The sequence below is a fragment of the Mustela nigripes genome, chromosome 1, assembly GCF_022355385.1.
Source record: "Mustela nigripes isolate SB6536 chromosome 1, MUSNIG.SB6536, whole genome shotgun sequence".
NCBI classification, from domain to species: Eukaryota; Metazoa; Chordata; class Mammalia; order Carnivora; family Mustelidae; genus Mustela; species Mustela nigripes.
In genome coordinates, this window is record NC_081557.1 from 94,623,347 (window position 1) to 94,644,193 (window position 20,847).

At 42.9% G+C, this 20,847-nt stretch overlaps 1 protein-coding gene across 1 annotated transcript; it reads right to left on the reverse strand.

Annotated features, from left to right (window-relative positions):
* Nucleotides 1-1,468: 1,468 nt before the first annotated feature.
* Nucleotides 1,469-19,539, reverse strand: NNMT (nicotinamide N-methyltransferase). The gene is made up of 3 exons (XM_059416709.1): nucleotides 19,250-19,539; nucleotides 18,234-18,441; nucleotides 1,469-1,948 (listed from the first exon to the last, which is right to left on the reverse strand). Exons 1-3 carry the CDS (start codon nucleotides 19,401-19,403, stop codon nucleotides 1,516-1,518), a joined length of 795 nt encoding a protein of 264 aa, XP_059272692.1. The 5' UTR covers nucleotides 19,404-19,539; the 3' UTR covers nucleotides 1,469-1,515.
* Nucleotides 19,540-20,847: the final 1,308 nt, after the last annotated feature.

Genomic DNA, 20,847 nt, shown 5'->3' on the forward strand with positions numbered 1-20,847 from the left:
GGAACAGAGCTGGACTTGGCTTCCTCCATCCAGCCTGGCCTGGCCTGTTAGCGTCCTTCAGGATGGAATCTCTAGAAACTGTAACATGAATGTCCTAGGAAATGGAGCAATTGAAAACGTCCTGAAAATGGACAGATACTGGGTTGTAACGGGCCTGTACAACCAACTGAAAAAGCACATGTGATAACAGACTCTGGGACTCTGATGTGATTGTCAGGCGGGTTAGGGGAGGGGCAGGCGGCCATGTCCTGTCTCAGGAATGCTGGGAGAGGGAAATCTTGGGATGAGAAACAGACCGGAGAGATGGGCCTCAGACCTGAGGGCCTCAGACCTGGCTGACGAGGATACGCCTCTCTTTTGGGAAGGGGTAGGCAAGCTTCTTTTGTAAACATCCAGAGAACAGATATGTTGGGTTTTGCTGGCCATACCTGAGGTTGCTGCCACAATTACTCAACTTTGCCATTAGAGCAGGCAAACAACCATAGACCCTACATAAATGAACGGCCATGGGTGCTTTCCAATAGACCCTCACAAGACAGGCAGCAAGCCGGGTTTGGCTCACGGGCCACAGTTTGTCTCCCTCTGGTTTAGAGCATCATGGCCATGGGGCCTGGGAACCAGGGACCTGCCATGGACAGGTAAACCTAACTCCAAGTAGATGCTTGTCTGAGAGCTATGCTGGGGGGCTACCTGGGGGCTTAGTCAGTTAAGCCTCTGCCTTCAGCTTGTGTCATGATCCCAGGGTCCTGGGATAGAGCCCTGAGTGGGGCTCCCTGCTGAGCGGGATGTCTGCTTCTCCCTGGGCCTGTGTCCTTCTTCCCCGTCCATGCTTTCTAATAAATAAAATCTTAAAAAAATAAAAGGCCACTTCCCAGAACCCCCAAAGGATGTGAACTCTAAAGATACCTGTTTCTAATAGCCGCTGTGAGACAGCCTGTGTTACGTCTCTTGCAGACTCCCAACCTTCTCTTCAGATGGAAGTCACAGCCTTGGCCTAGTGTGTTAAAGGAAGGGGGAGAAGGGCCCGCCCCATACTTAGGACCGGGAGCAAAGGGCATGGCTGTGCTCTGCCCCCAGACGTGGTGGTTGCACCGGCAGATCCCAACAGAGGATGGGGTCCCCAGGGAAGGAGCTTGATGAGAATCAGGAGAAGCAAGTCCCCGAGAGAGGAGGTGGCAGCAGGCCCCCTAGGGACCAGAGCTCATCCCCGCAGACACTGCTCTGCAGGCGTGTGGGCCGTGAGTGGCCATGGCTAGGGTGCTTCAGGAGAAAGAGGTCTCCTTTTCTAGACATGAGTGGCGAAGACCGGACGTGCGGGTTGCTCATCTCTGGGTGCCCATAGCACACCTGGGAAGCATGGAGCCCACGGTCACCCAGGCGCTGCTCCGACCGCGCCCACCCTGTCCCCCTGGGAGCCACTCTGCTCCCCTCGGCACCGTGACTGTGTCAGTTAGAACCAGGGACTGGATTAACTGGGCCAGGCAGAGGAATTGCTTTAATCGCAGCCACAGCAGGTCATACAGCTTTGCTCAGCTTCCTCCCCACCAGGGAGAAGAGCCCTTCGTTGTCGCACGTTGTGGAGGAGTAGCTCTGGCAGATCACCTCGAACCACTCGATGGAGAAGCCGGCCTCCCTCACAGCAGCCTCTATGGCCTCCTGGCCCAGGCAGAGGCTGGAGAACCTCTGCTCGCCGATCATGTAGTAGCTGCTCTTCAGGGCGTCCACCACCACCAGGAAGCCCCCCGGCTTCAGCAGGCTGCCGAGGTTCCGGAGCGCGGCGCGGTAGGCTGGGAGGTCGGGGCAGGCGGCGTCCAGGCACAGGGTGCTGAGCACGCAGTCGGCGGCGGGCAGGGACACGGCGCCCAGCGGCCGGCTCTGGGTCACGTCGCACTTCAGGACCTTCTTGACCGCGCGTCTCAGCTTCTCCTCCTTCTCTGGCCCTTTGGCTCTGAAAGACACAAGCCGGCCAGCACCGCTTGCCACCCTGTGCGCGGGAGAACCCCGCATCTCCTGGGTCAGGGGTGTCCCAAGGGGTGTCTCCTTGGGGACATCCCTGTGGGAACAACGGAGAAAGGGAGGCATGAAGGGCCATTCTGCATGTGAAGGTGACGCCGTTACCCTGTGCTGGGCTCGGTCTCCTTCTGAAGTGGGTAAACGCCCGCTTCTCCTGTGGACTGGAATTACTCTTCCTCCACTGCTAAGAACACTGCCTGGCTCATTTACTGCTACTACTACTAGTAAACTACTACTACTACACTGTTTATTTATTACACTTGTCTCCTCTGCCAAACTGCAACATAGTGGCCACTACACCCATTTGTATCAGGCAATAATGGCTTTAATATGTGGAAACAGGGGAGCCTGGGGGACTCAGTCATTTAGCATCTGCCTTCGGCACAGGTCATGATCCCAGGGTCCTGGGATCGAGCCCCCCATTGGGCTCTCTGCTCAGCAGGAAGCCTGCTTCTCCATCTCCCACTCCCCCTGCTTATGTTCCCTCTCTCACAGTCTCTCTGTGTCAAATAAATAAATGAACTCTTTAATAAAATAAAATGTGGAAACAGTATTTCTGGGAATCCGCTGGTCAGGCTGGGGCAGTGAGTGGGGTCCTCCGCAGACATTTACAGAAATGGTGGGTAACTGCAACACAACCACGGCCAGGGCCCCTCTAGAAAGAAGAAAACCACTAGTTGCTATTCTCGAACCCCAAAACATATTGCAGATAGAGAGCATATTTTGTCAAGGGGACTCTTTTCTCAGTGGTCTTGCTCAGAATGCCACCCTTTTCTGCTGAATCAGGCCATTTCCTGAGAGAAAACCAGTTTGTAAAAGAGGCAGAGAAGTGAGGGCAGGAAATGGAATAGAGGGCCTTGGATCCTTTTGGAATTTGTTAGGGGAGGTTTGAGGGAACAAGCCGACAGAGGAGCATATAGAGTGCGCAGGAGATATGGAGAAAGAAGTAGCTGCAAATCAGAGAGCTAAGGGAAAAACAAGAACAGGTGTTTAAAGTGCCCAGAAGGCCACAGAGCCCGAATTATACGAGGGATGACTAGATATCCAGTACTTTGAGGAAGTTAATCAAGAGGGAGAACACCAGGGGTGCAAATCCAGGCCTACATTCAGTGAACACACAGTCCATTGGCTCCAGAAGAAGAGAGACCCTTGGGCAGCAAGGCTTGATGGAGAGAATGGTCCAACATCAGAGCAGATGAGAGAGGGACTTACCCTGGGATCACTTCTGGTCGCCAGGAAAAGTCAATGGTTTAAGTAACACTTTGAAATGTACCTCTACATAGAATGATTTGAGATAACAGCAATTAGTTATGAACACCCTATTTTAATATTTAGTTAAAATCTAAAAACCCAGGGGTGCCTGGGTGGCTCAGCCGGTTAAGCATCTGCCTTGGGCTCAGGTGTGATCCCAGGATCCTGGGATCAAGCCCCGTGTCCAGCTTCCTGCTCAGTGGGGAGCCTCCTTCTCCCTCTCCCTCTGCCTGCCACCCCCCCTGCTGGTGCTCTCTCTGTCAAATAAATAAATAAATTCCTTAAAAAATATCATAAGCCCAGTGCATAAAATCGGCTATTTTTTTTTAAAGATTTTATTTATTTATTTGACAGACAGACATCACAAGTAGGCAGAGAGGCAGACAGAGAGAGAGAGAGGAGGAAGCAGGCTCTCTGCGAAGCAGACAGCCTAATGCGGGGCTCGATCCCAGGACCCTGGGATCATGACCTGAGCCGAAGGCAGAGGCTTTAACCCACTGAGCCACCCAGGCGCCCCTAAAATCGGCTATTTATAAATATCCTTTTTAATTTTCCACTTAAGAGGTTTAGCAATAAGCATATGAAAAAAATTCTCAACATTTTTGGCCATCACAGAAATGCAAATCAAACTGTGAGATGCCACTTCACATCCACTGGGACAGGTGTAATTAACAAGACAGTCACAAGTGTGGGCAAGGGCGAGGAGGGACGGGAACATCCTCACGCTACTGATGAGAATATAAAATGGTCCGGCTACTTTGGGAAACAAGTCTGGGGGAAGTTCCTCAGAAGAGTAATCACAGAGTTACCTCATGACCCAGAAATTCCAAGAGAAATGAACACATATGCCCACACAAAAACCTGTACATGAGTAATTATAACAACATTATCCATCATAGTCAAAAGATGGCGACCACCCAAATGCCCACCAACCTATGAGGAAATAGATGAGGCGTGCTATATCCATGCAACGGGGTCATAGTCGTATAAAGGAATGAAATACTGATTCACGCTGTAACATGGAAGAATCTTGGAAACAGTTTGCTAAGGGAAAGAAAACAGAAGCAAAAGGTCACATATTGTATGATTCCATTTACATGAAATGTCCAGAACAGGCAAAGCTACAGAGACCACAGGCAGACCAGGGGTTGCCAACAGAGAGAGGATCCGGGAAATGAAGGGAATGACTGCCCGTGGGTACAGGGTTTGTTTGGGGAGTTATGAAAATGTTCCAGAACTGGGATGAAGAGTGCACAGCTACAGGAATATCCAATTGCACACTTTAAATGGGTGAATCACATGGGATGGTAATTTTGTCTCAGGAAAGCTGTTATACTAAACAGAGAAAGAGAAGTAGCTTAGCAAGGTAATGGCTTCAGGGAATTCCTACCACCCAATAAAGCGGGAACGACAAGGAATGATAATTGCCTTTGGTTGGGTCTAGCTACTCTCCTATCAAGGGTAAAATGATAGTAGGGTGACCTTTTTGTCCTGATTGGTCTGGGCTTTCCTGGTTTTCCCCCTGAAAATCCCACGTCCTGGGAACCCCTCTCTGTCCTGGGCAAACCGGAAATGTTAGTCATTCTAAAAGCAAGGAGGTCAGTGACAAAGCTGCCATTCAGCCTCCTAGAATGTGGACGATTTGACCAAACATTTTAAGAATAAAAAAATAACAATTCACCATGATGGAATTCTGTGAAATACAGATTCGTTTAGGTAAATTAATCTAGAGTAGAAAAATTCAGATAATCTATCTGCACATCCGGATAACCGAAGTACAGATAAAAAGCCGAGGGAGTGACAACACGGTGTGTTTTTTGAACATGTTTCAGGATGATCCTCTCCCCTGGGAACACCGCAGGCTTGTGTATTTAAGTGATGACGTCAGAAGCAGGTTGGACCTCTGTGCCCTATTTCTTGTGTGTTAAGCTATTTGAAAGACACCCGTTACCACAGAGCTAGTCCTTTCTAGTCAGTTGATGATGGAAATTGTTCCCAAACAGGGAGACACACTGCAAAGACTGGAAAGCTCACAGAGAAGGTGCCAATTTAAGAGGGAAGTTAGCTGGAAACACTCACTGCCGTGGAGACCCGCTTGTCCCTGGGACCGCAGCAAACGCTGGGGGACTCGGTGGCCCCGCTAGCTGTGCCAAGATGCCACCTCAGGGCTTCTCAGCACCTGTGTTGTGCCCACTGGCAGGGAAATGGACTGGCTTGTAGACACAGGCAATTACTGCTCAGCTACACGTTCAGCTCAAGGGTTAGGGAATCAATACACCCCAGAAAGGAGTTAGACGGTTCCACAGGAAGCTAACAGCAGTGTACTGTTCCTCTAGGTCTGATGATCTGCTCTTTTCAACACATGTAAAAAAGGGCAGTTCTTTCCTTTATAAATATGCATTCTCTGAAGCCTAAGGGAGCTGGGGAGGGACGGGGAGAGAGGGATACAGAGTAGGGTTCCTGGGAAGAGTGCTTGGTGAGAGTGCATCCCCACACCCCAAGAAATTACCCTGAGTTTTAGAGGAGGGTCCTCCTGCCCCATCTCTGCAAGATAGCTGGCGGACCAGAAGCCCCTGGATGAGATCTTTCAATGACATTCACCCCCCAAAGCCCCGTTCCCAGAAGTTCCAGCAGGCCCTCCTGAGGGAGAACCAACAAAATGTGTAAAGGATATAAAAAGCTGCATAAGCTTAGATATGAATGTAAGGGCTGTATGAGCCAGGAATAATCGTTAGTAAGCCTTTGGTGCAGGCCACAGCTGAATCAGGTAAGAGACAGACATTTCAGGAGGGAGAAGTTAGAAAGCAAAAGGCATGCAGTTATTGATTTTACCTTTTTTTTTTTTTTTTTTTTGAACTTCTGTGATGTGGTAGGAAGGGTGCCGGGCAATGGGGACCCAAGACAGAACAAATGAAAAACAGATCCTATCGCCATAGGGATTACAGTCTGGAACAGTCTGGAGCGGAGTGGAGAAAGAATCCAATGATCATCCACAAAAGTGACAAATTAATACTGTCATAAACACTAGGAAGGAGAGGGCCATGGAGCCAACAAAGGAATGTTGGAAGCTTGAGTTGGCCTAGAGCATTAGGGAAAGCTCCTCCAAAACGGAGTCAGGTAAGCAGACACAGAATAAAGGAGAGGTCACTAGGCCACAAAGAATAGGGAGGGGAAGAGGATATTCCAATAAGGGGGAATGGCATGTGCAAAGGCCATGTGGTGGGTGAAAAGACAGAAGGAAGACCAATGAAGCTGGATCTCAGAAAACATAGTAGAGTGTGGCAGGGAGTGAGGCAATAGGGGTCAGCAGGTACCTAGACCAGACAGGGCTTTGGGGACCATGTTAAGAATTTTGCTTTCTATACTAAAAGCCATGGGACGTTATGAAGGGGTGTTTAGGAAGAGAGTCGTATTATCGGATCTACACTTCAGGGCGATCACTTTGGGACAAGAGTAGAGGTGGAAGGCCAGTTAAGAGAGGGGGTTGGTGGCTTGGGCCAGGAAAATAGCCTGGATAGAAAATATTGGGAGATGTACTGGTTTGAGAGAAACTCCGAGGTAAAATGGATAGAACTTGGTGCAGCTCAGAGGACATGGCCGGGAGGGAGAAGGCAAGTTTGGCTTCTAGGCTTCTGGTTTGTTCAAGTCATTAGATAACGGCAACACCCAGGGAAATGAGAGTACACGAGATGGAGCCAAGTTGGGAGGATCAGAGCTCGATTTGGGGCCCTTCCAGACGCACAAATAGAAACGCTTACAGTTCGAAGGAAACGGCCAGGTGAGGTTTCCTCAGCCTGCCCTGTGCCTCTCCCCAGAGATAGAATGCAGAGAGAACGTCTAAGAGGAAGGCTCGCTTCTGAAAGGGGAGTCTTTTCCTAGGTACCACTGAAACACTCACCATGACCGTCAAGATCTCGAAGCTGAGAAGGAATACCACTCTTTCCCAAGACATGAAAATACAGAGATGCTTCAGCATAGAGGGACTTCAAGAGCTTTGTGGGACAAATGTGCCCCAAGTGTGTCTATTTTGGGCAAGAAACCTTTTTTTAAACAGACACGAGAATCTTTGTACAGAGAACGTTTACTTCATCTCTACAGGTGCTCAAGCTTCCTTCTGTCAGGCCTGCGGAGGTAGGTGGAGGAGCTGCTCTCTGCAGAACCCCCCCCCCTCCCATGGGATGGCGAGCTCTGGCTTCCCCAGGCCCCTCCTGGCTGCCCTGAGGACGGACAGAGGAGAACTTGCAGAGCAAACCTGTGACTCACTCCCAATCACCAGCATGCTGGGAAGCTCTGTTCTAGACACCAGCTTTTCTCAAACTGCAAAATGTATACCATCTCCCCCTACAAACAGAGCTCATTAAAATGCAGATCCTCTGGTTCTGGAGGTGGAGCAGGGCCTGAGAGTCTGCATTGTTTTACAGGCTCCCGGGTGATTCGGAAACTGCTCAGTCTGAGAACCACAAGGGAGGTCATTGCCCGCAATTTCCAGAAACCCAGAGGTCCGTCAGAGCCATTTCTAGGATTTCTTCAGGTCAAATCTCATTTTCCTTGATTCGTGCCTGAATATTTGTATCTTAGCAGGTGACTCTCTGAGTTGAGAAATAAATAATATGAAGCCAGAGTTGGGTGCCACTGCCTTACAACTTCTTGCATAGTTTTAAAAGTGACTGGTCCCGGGGCACCTGGGTGGTTCAGTGGGTTGAGCCTCTGCCTTCGGCTCGGGTCAGGATCTCAGGGTCCTGGGATCAAGCCCCGCATTGGGCTCTCTGCTCAGCGGGGAGCCTGCTTTCTCCTCTCTCTCTCTGCTTGCCTCTCTGCCTACTTGTGATCTCTGTCTGTCAAATACATAAATAAAATCTTTAAAAAAAAAAAGTGACTGGTCCCTAAGTGTATGAATCCCAACAAGGCCGAGCAACAGGAGACGGCTCCAGTTGTCTTTAGCAGCGGTGGGCACAAGAAACAGCTTCAGATAAAGAAGGAATAATCTCAAAGGAAATAGGTTGTGGGCTGATAGAGGTCCTTGAAGATGCAAGAGAGACGTAAGTCGAATGAGATCGCTATCATTCTCAAAAGAGGTGAAGCCACGGGATCTAGTACAAGGATAAGAGTGAGAACGCAGAATTTTACTGCCAAAAAATACAGTTCCTTACTTGAACAGCGATCAGGAAGGGGCCGTTTCTCGGGAGCTGGTTGTTAACAAGCTGAGGATTCTGCCATGAGATAAGCAGCAAAGCTTTTTACTCTCCTGCTAGAGTTTAAGGGGTTCATTTCTGCATGAGATGGAAAGGCTTGTGATAGCCAGGGAAATTGAGAAGAAAGTTTCAAAAGCCTTCTTGACATATGATTTGGACCTCAGAAAGGTATATTGTCTGGCTGACTGAAAACTCTCTTATAAACTTTCCCTGAAATTCTATAAATCCTGGGAAATTCCTTATTTATTCAATCATCTTGAATATTGCCCAAATCCTCATAGCTCCAGGGTTTTGTTTTGTTTTTTATCCCTCGTTAATACCAGTTTCATTCTGTGGAATCGCCTAGTTGATAGAAAAAAAGAGGCTTGAAATTATATTTATTTTGAAGAATGTTATCTTCAGTTTGAAGACCACAGCTAGCATAAAATTCTAAGTAAGGAGCTTATAGGTTGTAATGGCATATTAAAGTAGCCTCTCAACTTCTTGCTAAATGCCAGAGGGGGTGAAATAGAGAACTATTTAGGTAACGTTAAACAATTTTATGGTGTTGTTCACATGTAAAGGCAACAAAAACATGTTCCCAATATACACAGGCTTAGAAAATGTCACTTACGTGTTCTTGAAAACATTATTTGAAGGTCTATGCAGTGGACCAAAAGATGAATCAGAATTAAAAACTAAACAACTAGAAAAATCATATAAAATGAACATAAAATTAAAATATTCACATCATTGCAAATACGATTACAAACTGAAAGTGAATGTCCAAACTGATCTCAAAAGAAAACATGAGAATGATGCTTTAAATTATAATATTTGGATTTAAAATCTCCAATTAAAAAAAAAAAGATTGTACTTATTTATTTAATACAGAGAAAGAGAGAGAAAACAAGCAAGGGGGAGGGGTGGAGGGAGGGAGAGAAGCAGACTCTCCACTGAGCAGGGAGCCCGATGTGGGGCTCCATCCCAGGACCCTGGGATCATGAACTGAGATAAAGGCAGACACTTAACCGACTGAGCCACCAAGGCATCCCTAAAGTCTCTAATTTTAACAATAAACACTGTGGAAAGAGGTGACAGAAGGACTTTCGGTATCAAAAATTGTTAAGGTCCTCATTTTATGAGGAAGAAAAAAATTACTGATTCTTAACCTGACACTGGTATGCTGAGAGAATTTGTTTCTAACAGAATTGCATTTTAAGAAAAGCTAAGAGAAGTTCTTCAGGTGAAGGGAAGTGATGCCATATGGAAGTCTAGATCTGCAGAAAGGAATGATGAATGCCAGACAGGAGAGATATGCAGATATCTGTCTATACATATATAAAAGACTGTATGTATGTATATGTGTGTGTGTGTGTATGTGTGTATAAAACTGTCATATAAAAAAGACTTTATATATGTTTGTTTAAAATACTACTGGCTAATATGAATATACTTAAGACTACCAAACTGTATACTTAAAAATAGTTCAGATGCTACATTTTATAGTGTGTTTTTAAACCACATTAAAAGAATAAAGCAATAAAAAAAAATAAAAGCACTACTGACTTTTTAAAGCAAAAATAATAAGGGTGCCTGGGTGGCTCCGTGGGTTAAAGCCTCTGCTTTTGGCTCAGGTTCTGATACCAGGGTCCTGGGATCGAGCCCCACGTTGGGCTCTCTGCTCAGCGGGGAGCCTGCTTCCCTTCCTCTCTCTCTGCCTGCCTCTCTGCCTACTTGTGATCTCTGTCAAATAAATAAATAAATAAATAAAAATCTTTAGAAAAATAATAACAATGTATAATGTTATCATATATATAAAGTAAAATATATGAGAGGTGCATAAGGCAAGAGTGGGTTAAAGGAATTACACTGTTATAATATCTTATGTTCTTCATGAGGTAATAGATATGTCAAAAATACATACTGAAATTTCTAGAAAAATAACACATGCACATACATGTATACACCCCCACAAAACACAAAAGAGGTCAATAGAAAAGATTAGAGTCAACAGAAAAGATATAAAGGGATACTAAAAATCTTTATATCTGTACTAGTGGAATATCAAATTATTACACCAAGGAGAAGCAGGAAAAAAGGCATAAATGAACAACAAAGCAGATGGGACAAGTAGAAAATATATACCAAAATGATTATCAGTAACTACATTAAATATAAGTGAACTAAAGAATCCAGTTAAAAGGCAGAAATCACCACACTGGATTGAAAAACAAGATGTACTACATACCACTTGCAAGAAAAACATTTTAGGTATTAAAAAAACCATATGTTGATAACAAAAGGGTGGAAAAGATATACGCTGTCTATTAGTTATCTATTGCTGCATTATAGATTACCTTAAAACTTAGCGATTTAAAATAATAAACACATATCTTCCAGTTTCTGTGGGTCAGATACCTGGGCACAGATTAGCTAAGTACCTCTGATGCAAGGTCTTTCATGAGGCAGTGTTTGTCATGTCTTCATTCTCATTTGAAGGTAAAATTGGGGTGGTGGTTGCTTCCAAGCTCACTCCAGACAAGCAGGTGAGAGGGGTATATCCAAAAGGGAAGCCACAGTATTTTTGTAAGCTAATCTCAGGACTAGTGTCCTAGTATTCTGCTACATTGTACTTGTTAAATCCAATGGACACCCAAGGGAATGCAATTAAATAAGAGATGAATATTTGAGCTAAGATTATTGGAAGCCATCTTTGAGGCTATCTACCATTCCATCCAAATACCAAGCATAAGAAGGTTGATGTGGCCATATTAATATCAAAGTAGACTTTTAAAGTATTTTCATTTTTTAAAAGATTTTATTTATTTATTTGACAGAGAGAAACACAGAGAGAGAGGGAACACAAGCAGGGGGAGTAGGAGAGGGAGAAGCAGGCTCCCCGCTGAGCAGGGAGCCCAATGTGGGACTCAATCCCAGGACCCTGGGATCATGACCTGAGCTGAAGGCAGATGCCTAATGATATCTAGGTGGCCCCAAAGTAGACCTTAAGACAAAGTGTATTACTAACAGTAAAAGGAGATATTTCTTAAAGATAAAATGGTCAATAAATCAAGAAAACAAAACAATCCTAAAAATATATGCAGGTAGCAACAAAGCTTCAAAATGTATGAAGCAAAAGTTGACAGAATGATGGGGAACAAGAGATAAATCCACAATCATAATCTGAGATTTTAATACCTTTCTATTAGTAACTGATAAGCAAAAAAAATCACATAGAAAATTTGAAAAACACTACCAATTCACCTGACTTAATTGATATTTATAGAAACTACACCTACAACAGGATGATATACATTCTTTTCAGTGTAGAAAGCACATAGATTGTTAACCAAAATAGGCCATATGTTGACCATAAGATCAATCTCTGACTACAACAAAATTAAAATAGAAATCAATAACAGTATCTAGAAAATCCTGAAATTTTTGGAGATCAAGCAACACAATTCTAAATAATGGTCAAAGAAGATATCACAAAGGAAATTAGAAACTATGTTGAAGGGGGCACCTGGGTGTTTCAGTCCGTTAAGTGTCTGACTCTTCGTTTCAGCGCAGGCCAAGATCTCAGGGCTCAAACCCCAAGTTAGACTCTATGTTCAGAAGGAAATCTGTTTGAGATTCTCTCTCTCCTCTCCCTCTGCCTCTTCCTGTCCCCTGTGTTCATGCTCTTTCTCTCCCAAATAACAAATAAATAAATCTTGTTAAAAATTAAGAAAATATGCTGAGGTGGATAATAATAAAAATATGATGTATCAAAAATCACGAGATGCAACTAAAACAGTTCTGAAGGAAATTTATGGCTTTAAGTGGCCAAGTTAGAAGAAACAAATGTGTGAAATCAATTATCTAAGCTTCTATCTTCAGAAGCAAGAAAAAGAAGAGCATATTAAAACTAAAGTAAATGGAAGAAAGTTAGAAAAATAAAGCCAGAATTCAAAACAATTGAAAATGGAAAGACAATAGAAAAAAATCAACAAAACCAGAAGTCGGTTCTTCAGAAAGTTTAATAAAATTGGTCAATCTCTAGCAAGCTTGATCAAGATATATTTTAAAAGACAAAGTGCCAATATCAAGAATGAAAGAAGGAAAATCACTAAAAGAGTAATAAAGATATATTGTTTTAAAAAAATTATGATGATAAAATTGACAACCAAGATGCAGAAGACAAATTCCTTGGAAAATATTGCTTATTAAAATGAAGAAGAAATGGAAAATTGAAATAGAATAAAAAATATTATTTTGAATTTTTAAAACTTCACACACATGAAAAAAAATCCTTCGTATAAGCCTCATTTAAGGAAGGAATCATTTAAGAAAGAAATAATACTAATAATACAAAAACACTTTCAAAAAACAGAGGAGGAAGAAACATTTTCAACTTGTTATATGAATCTGACATTATGCCGATATCAAAATCTGCTAAGCATATTATAAGAAAAGGAAATTATAGCTCAATATCCTTCATATATGTAGATGTAAAAATCTCTAACAAAATATTAGCAAATCACTTCCAGCCATACATAGAAAGATTCTGCTTTAACCAATGGGTGTATATTAGATTTAAACATTCAAAAATCTTCCAATATCATTCACATTTTCAGAATAAAGAAGAAAAATCATATGACCATTTCAATGAATTCCTCCAAAATTGACAAAATTCAACATTTAACTTAGAACCCCTAAGAAACTAAAAATATAAAGAAATTTCATCTGATAAAGAATATCTGTGAAAAATCTATATTTAATATATTTAACGATGAATCACTGGACATTTTTTTCTATGATGTAGAGAAAGGCACATATGTCTACTCTCATCTCGTCTATCCAACATTGATAGGAAAGTCCTAGACAGTGTAATAAGGCCAGAAAAATAAACAAAAGACATATAGTTAGAATAGAAGAAGTAAAACTATTTTTATTTGCAGATGATATAAGACTGTACATAGAAAAACCTCTGGAATCTACAAAAAGCACTATTAAATTTTATTAGTGAAGTCAGCAAGGTTCTAGGATACAAGGTCAATATATAAAAATCAATTGTATTTCTCTATACTAGCAAATTTTTGAAATTTGAAATTTAAAAAGTACAATTAACAATAACATTAAGAAAATAAAACACAGGACAAACTTAACAAAATATATACAAAAATTGAGAACTACAAAACATTACTGGGAGAAACTAAAGAAGTCCTAGATGAATATATAGAGAGATCATGTTTCTGGACTGCAGATTCCATATGCCCATTCTCTTCAACTGAATTGTAAATTCAAAGATCACTATCAAAGTCTCAGCAGCCTTTTTTGGAAGAAATAGATAAATTTATTCTAAAATTTATGAATCACCCAGGTGCCCCAAATTTAAATAAAGATTTTTGAAAGTTTAAATCTAATATACACCCATTGGTTAAAGCAGAATCTTTCTATGTATGGCTGGAAGTGATTTGCTAATATTTTGTTAGAGATTTTTACATCTACATATATGAAGGATATTGAGCTTCATAATATCCTTCATGAAGGATATTGAGCTTCAATATTTAAATATTTGGGGCACCTGGGTGGCTCAGTTGGTTAAGCATCCACCTTCAGCTCAGGTCATTATCCCGGGGTTCAAGTCAGTGTCCTTGCTCAGCAGGGAGCCTGCTTCTCCCTCTCCTTCTGCCTGCCACTCCCCCTGCTTGTGCTCTCTCTCTCTAATAAATAAAATCTTTAAAAAAAACAAACAAACAGAATTTAAAGATTTTACTTACTTTACTAGAAAGAGAAAGAGTGCATGACCAGGGGAGGGGAAGATGGAGAGGGAGAAGCAGACTGCTCACTAAGCCAAGGGTTCAGCCCAAGGACTCTAGGATAATGACCTGAGCCCAAGGCAGACACTTAACTGCCTAAGTAACTGAGCCACTCAGGGACCCTAGTTTATTCTAGAATTTATAATGGCAAAAATATAATGGCAATAAAGAAACTTTTACACGGTGAAGGAAACCAAGAAAACAAGGCAGCCTACTGAAGAGGAGAAGTTATTTGAAAATGACATATCTGGTAAGGTATTAATAACCAAAATGTATAAAGAACTTATACAATCCAACACCGAAGAAACAAAAAATCTGATTAAAATGGGAAGAGGACCTGAGCATTTTTTCAAAGATATACAAATGGCCAAGAGACATATGAACACACACTCATTATCATTGATCACCAGGGAAATGCAAATCAAAACCACAATAAGATATCACTTCATACCTGTCAGAATGGCTATAATAAAAAAGACAAGAAATAACAAGTTTTGGCAAGAATGTGCAGAAAAAGGGGCCCTCACGCAGCACTGATGCAGCCGCTGTGGAAAATGGTATGGAGGTACCCTAAAAAATTACAACTGAAATACCATAGGATCCGGTAATTCCATTACTGGGTACTTACTCAAAGAAAACAAAACACTAATTTGAAAAGATATAGGCACCCCTATGTTTACTGCAACATTAGTTACAATAGCCAAGATTGAGAAGGAACCCAAGTGTCCATTCTTGGATGAACAGATAATGAAGAGGTGGTGTATACATATATACAGAAGGGACTATTACTCAGCCATGAAAAAGGTGATTTTCCCCCCCACACATTTGCAACAACATGGGTAGACCTAGAAGGTATAATGCTTAGTGAAATAAGTCAGACAGAGAAAACAAACACCATATGATTTCACTTGTATGTGGAATTTAAGAAAGGAAGGAAGGAAGGAAGAAAAAAAAGGAGACAGATAAAAGAAATAGACTCTTAAATAAAGAGAACAAACTGGTGGTGCCAGAGGGGAGATAGGGGAAACAGGTGAAGGGGACTGAGAACGCACCTATAATGAGCACTCAGTAATGTCCAGAATTGTTAAGTTGTTATATTGTACACCTGAAACTAAGGCTATATGTTAATTATATTTATATATTATTATATAATATATAATATATATTATATATAATATATAAAATTAATTATATTTAATTAATACATTAAATATAATATATATGTTTGTATATTAAATATAATATATGTGTGTAATATATGTATGTGTGTTATATATATTAAATATATGTGCGTGTAATATATGTGTGTGTTATGTATGTATATTAAATATAATATATATGCGTGTGTGTTATATGTGTGTGTATATAATATGTGTGTATATTATATATATGTAATATATGTAATATGTGTGTGTGTGTATATACACACACACTCATATATATAATGGCATTAAAATTGCCAGAATAATCTTGAAAAAGAACAAAGTTGGAGGATTTACCCTATCTGATTTCAAGACTTACTTTTCCTGGTAAAAGGGTTAAAAGACCAGCATAAACCCCGTGGAAGTTTAGTGACTCTCATACAGCAAAAACATTAATTGAGAAGCAAAATATAAATTCCTATTTGTTCATACCATTATAAAGAATTATATAAACAACAAGTCACCTTGATAACTTATATCAGACAACCCATGCTATTGATAAGCATAGCAGCAACATGTAAGAAAATAAATATGAAGTTTAGAATACTCCAACTAAGCTAGAATTCAGCAGACCATGCAAAGAGAATGAAGAGGTTAAAGAAATAGAAGCAGAATTTAGAGTTAGTTTCAGAAGAGAATCTGACTCAGGAATAAGCACATTTAGAGAAGCCATGAAAATCAAATTTAAGTGCAGATATAGAAAAATGAATTGACCATCACTCTAGAAGTAGAGGGTAGAGGTAGACATATTCCTTAGGGACACGTTAAGATCATATGATTTTACATTTATCCCTGGGATTGGGGAATATTACTTCACTCCTCCTGTTGTTCAAGTTGAGAAACAGAGACATCAGCCCTGAGACTTTTCCTCTCATCATTCTCCATGACCAATCATTACCAAACTTTTATCCAGCCTATCTCAACAATTCATCTTAAAATCATCTTCCTCTCTCCATCATCAACCAATCCAGTGGTCTAAGCCACCATCATTAAAGCATCTCCTTTCTGCATCTTTCATTCTCCTCTAAACCCTCCCAATCCATTCTCCACACAATAGCCAAAGGGAGCTTTGTAATGTAAAGGGGGGGTGTCGCATCACTTTCCTGGCTACACCTCTCACACCTTCTCAGCACACTTGAAGTACAGGATTGTTAGCCTGGCCTCAAAGCCCTAAGTGATCTGAGATGTGCCTACTTCCCCGACATGAGGTCTAGGAGACTTGAGACTTCCTCATCTTTCCACCAGTCTATCCCAGTAGATAGGACAATGTGGCACATCATATGGGCTCAATCTGGGTTCGTTGAATAAATGAATAAATGTTAGTTCCTTTAACCAGGAGCCAAAAGCACTTGTTTCTTGAAGGGGGTTGTCTTCCTGGGAAGAAAGAGCCCTTTCCTGACCAGAGCATGGGATACGTTCATTAAAAATAGCTATGCTTTGGGGGCACTTGAGTGGCTCAGTCAGTTAAGCGTCTGCCTTTGGCTCAGGCCATGATCTCAGGGTCCTGGGATGGAGCCCCACATCCGGCTGCCTGCTCAACGTGAGTCTACTTTATTTCTTCTCGCCCCCTCCACCCATGCGCACGTGCTCTCTCTCTGTCTCTGAAATAAATAAATCTTTAAAAAAAACAGAAACACTCTCCCATTGTGAGCAAAAAGGTAAGGAAAGAGATGATGCTGTGCCACACAGATTAGTATATGCGTAAAGGTGGGGGTGCAAATACAGGGAGAAGTGGATTGGAGAAGGACCATTACTTAGAAAAAATAAACCGTGGGCAAGAGGGTGGGGAAAGAGAAAAAAAACAAAACAAAGCAAAAAAACCTATAAGAGTAGGAAAAGAAAATGTAGAAGTAACTGAGCATATAAGAAGTAGCAGATGAGGCCCACATGATTGGAAGAGGAATAGCGAAGTGGTCTTTTGATACGGTTTGCAAAGGAGGCTGCGGGGCCTTGGCAGCCAGAGCAGCAGAGACATTCTGCTGCGGGAGAGACAGTCCACTGTGCGGGACAGCGGACCTGAGCTGAGCCGTCACAGGACAATCACCAGAGGATGGAGGTACGTCAGGACAAGAGACAGACAAAGTGAAATGCAGAATGGGCCACCTCTGTCTATCGGCTGTTGACTGGTTCTCATGTGGAAAGAAATTAATTGTTTAAACAAGACTTATTTGCATAAATCGACTTATAGACAGAGTGGGCTAAGCTGTCGGTCATGAGCCATGAGTATGTCAAGCTCTGATTTTTGTCGATGGCGAGTGACAAATCCTTTCCAGATAACTCCTTTATGCTGCTCATCTCAGTTCGAGAACTTGGTCAGCTTTTTGTTGTGTCTGGTGGTGGTAGGGTTAGCTGCCCTCGCAGCAGCGTCCCCTGCCCTGGGATGGAGGATGCCCCTGAGGGGCAAGCCCGAACACCCAAAAGCTGCTGGTAAGGAGCCGGTTTCGCCTCTTCCCTGAACTTGTCCTCCACGTCGCTATCCCATGAACCCTAACCCACACGCTGCGCCCTGCACTGTCCTGGGAAGGTTTTGTCTCCTCTTGGCTCAGTGGCCGTCTCTTCCATTCTCTGTGTCTTCTGCTGTTCTGGTGCATGCATGTGTGCACACACTCACTCCCACTCCCCTCTGGCTCTTTCTCCCTCTCTCCTTCTTATTCTTCATCTGGATATCAATCTGGTCTCTGTTTCTTTTACTTTTTAACTTGGACTCTATGGATAATTTGTGGGTCAGAAAAATGAACCGTCCCTCAGGTACCATGAGAAAGCCGGGAAGCAGACTTTGGTTTCTCTACCTGTTCCCTTCCAGCTCGCACACGTAGGTCACCACTGGAGACCAGTCAAAAGCCCCTGGTTCCTTCTTCAGCCACTTCTGCAGCTCCCGCAGGTTCTGGTCCGTATAGTCGGTGGCAATGATCTCCTTGAAGGATTCACAAGCAGAGAGGAGCTGGTAGATGGTGGGGCCAGAGCCAATGTCTATGAGGAGGTCCCCTTTCACGCCATCTGATTTAGAGGAGGCAACAAGGAAAGGGGTTCGGACATCCTATGACGGCAGCCAGAGCTGATACACACAGTCTTCACTCACACTGTGCAAAAGAGCCCTAAAGACAGACCAGCTCTCTACTCACTCATCCCTCAAATTCTTTTTTAAATATCTCTGCATTTTCCATTCCCCAATCCAGGCTGGAGGCATGCTGCTGGGATATTTTTAGGTGCAGGAGAAGGAAGACAAGATCTACATCTGGTTACAGACCCCTGATCCAGAAAGACTGCTAAACAGAAAATGTAAAAACTATTAAGGAATACTTCTGGGGAAAGTTAAAATTGCTTTTAAAATTGGGTCATTATGTCTCTCTCCAGAAAGCATCCAATTCTTCCTGTGTTGGGAGGTCTTTTTATCTCATGCACACTCGCAACATTCCTTTGAGTTAGAGACTTACTCTAACTAGAATCTTCTTCTAACTAGAATCTTCTTCTCTCTAACTCTATCTAGAATCTTCTTTAAGTGGCCCATCATGGTTAAATGGCTGGCACTGGTCACCTGGCAAACTGATATGAAATCAAGGACAGAATTCCTGCCTTCTGGTTTCCCTTTGCACAACCACATGAGATCGTGCATATAAAAGCTCTTGGTAAATTGTAAAATATCCATACCAAAAAATCATTGGTGTTCATTCTCCTTAAATACATAAGTAACATCAAAAGGGCTGTCACATAGCAATGACTAGACACAAACCCAGCCCTGCCCTGACATTTCGTCTGGATGTCTCATAGTTTGGCGGAGAGACACACAGATAACACACAAACTTACCCAGGCAGAATATCTTGAAGAGATTTTTCAGGAGATGCCTGAGAATCTCATTTTCTGCAGAGTGTTTGGACCCAAAGTTGTAATATTTTTCCAGGTAATCCCGAGGGTTAAAATGTCTCAGGTAAGTGTCCTTGGAGGTGAAGCTAGTTTCCATGGTGGCTTGCTCTTGTGGCCACCACCCTCCCGCCCTCTCCTCCAGAACCCAAGCAGTCAACGTGCAAAAGTTGCCTTTTTAAGTCCCAGGCTTCAATCTTTCTTCTGTTAGAGTTCAGCCCACACCTTAGAGACCAGTGTTTGGTTAAACACTAACAGAAATACACCAAGAACGTTTTGGCTGTTCTAGGAGGTGATGAAATTTTTGGGCAAGGGCGCCTACGAGATGTGCGTGTGGGAAGGGGAGGGCCGTGAGCTACAGGCAGTTCTTGGCCAAGGGGTGAAGTTCAAGTGCGGGAAGAATCATCTGGGCTCATCTGGGAAATCATTTAACTCACAGGAAGAACCACTAAGTTTAGAGAGGTGGGTCCTCTCCCTAGAACAACATCATTCTCGTAATGATTCTCCCAAAAGAGAGTCACAAGGAACGGTTTAAATTTAACAGTCGTAAAGGAAGAGGAGAAAGAGGATTAGGAAATGTTTTTAGGGCTAAGGAACATTGGCTAAAGAAGGAATTGCAGATGAGAGAGGGTAAAAGAGCAATTTTTAGAAACCTGGATAAGGTTTCCTCCAATTCTGGGAAGGCCACATTCCTGTAATCATCTCTTCAAGCTCTACACGCCCCTCACTCCCCTCCCTGTGTAACCACAGCTCTCCAGCAGCTGCCAGTTCTCCACATCGGGCAACCACCTCCTCCCCCAAGCCTCCCCACACATTTCAATCCATTCAAGTCCTGATGGTCCTTTCAAGGGGAAATTTGAATGCTCTATTTCCTTCAAGAACTCCTTACCTTCCCTTTTCTGGACTCACATTGCCCTTAGAATTAGCTCACTCAGCCGAACCCTTGACTCTGTCATGTCGTGTATTTGTTCCTGGTTTTGTCTGTGTCAATCTTACTTCCCAAACTAAGCTTTCACGGGAAGGATGCCTGAAAACCACCTTTAGATCAAGGCCTATGGCTCCGCCCCTGCCTATCACACTGACCTAGGAGGTGTTCAAAACACTGGTTGATTAGTTGACTCTTGTCATATCACAGCAAAACGCAATCACAGTTGAGTGCCCCATATTCCACGGGGGATGACTTCGTGAGAGCCCATCTGGCTACCAGGCAGAGAAACCCACTCAAAGGAGTTCAAGTGAAAAAGGAATTATTAATAGGAGAATATAGTGGAAACATTGCAGGGTATTTAACTGGGTCTCATGATCCACAAAGTCATTAGGCAACTAATTTCTCTCCCTCACTTACTCTCCTCCTTTCCTCTATCCTTTTGTGCCCTCTTTGGAGGGCCAGGGGCCTTGATTCTCTGCAAACTGGCCTCTCTTACTCATCCACTACACGTGGGTCCCTTTGGACCATTCCCTGTGCTGGTCTCTGCACCTGACCTTACAGAATCTTTTAACCCATCTCCTCACAGCTGGCCAGCTGGGTCTGCATAATCCAAATC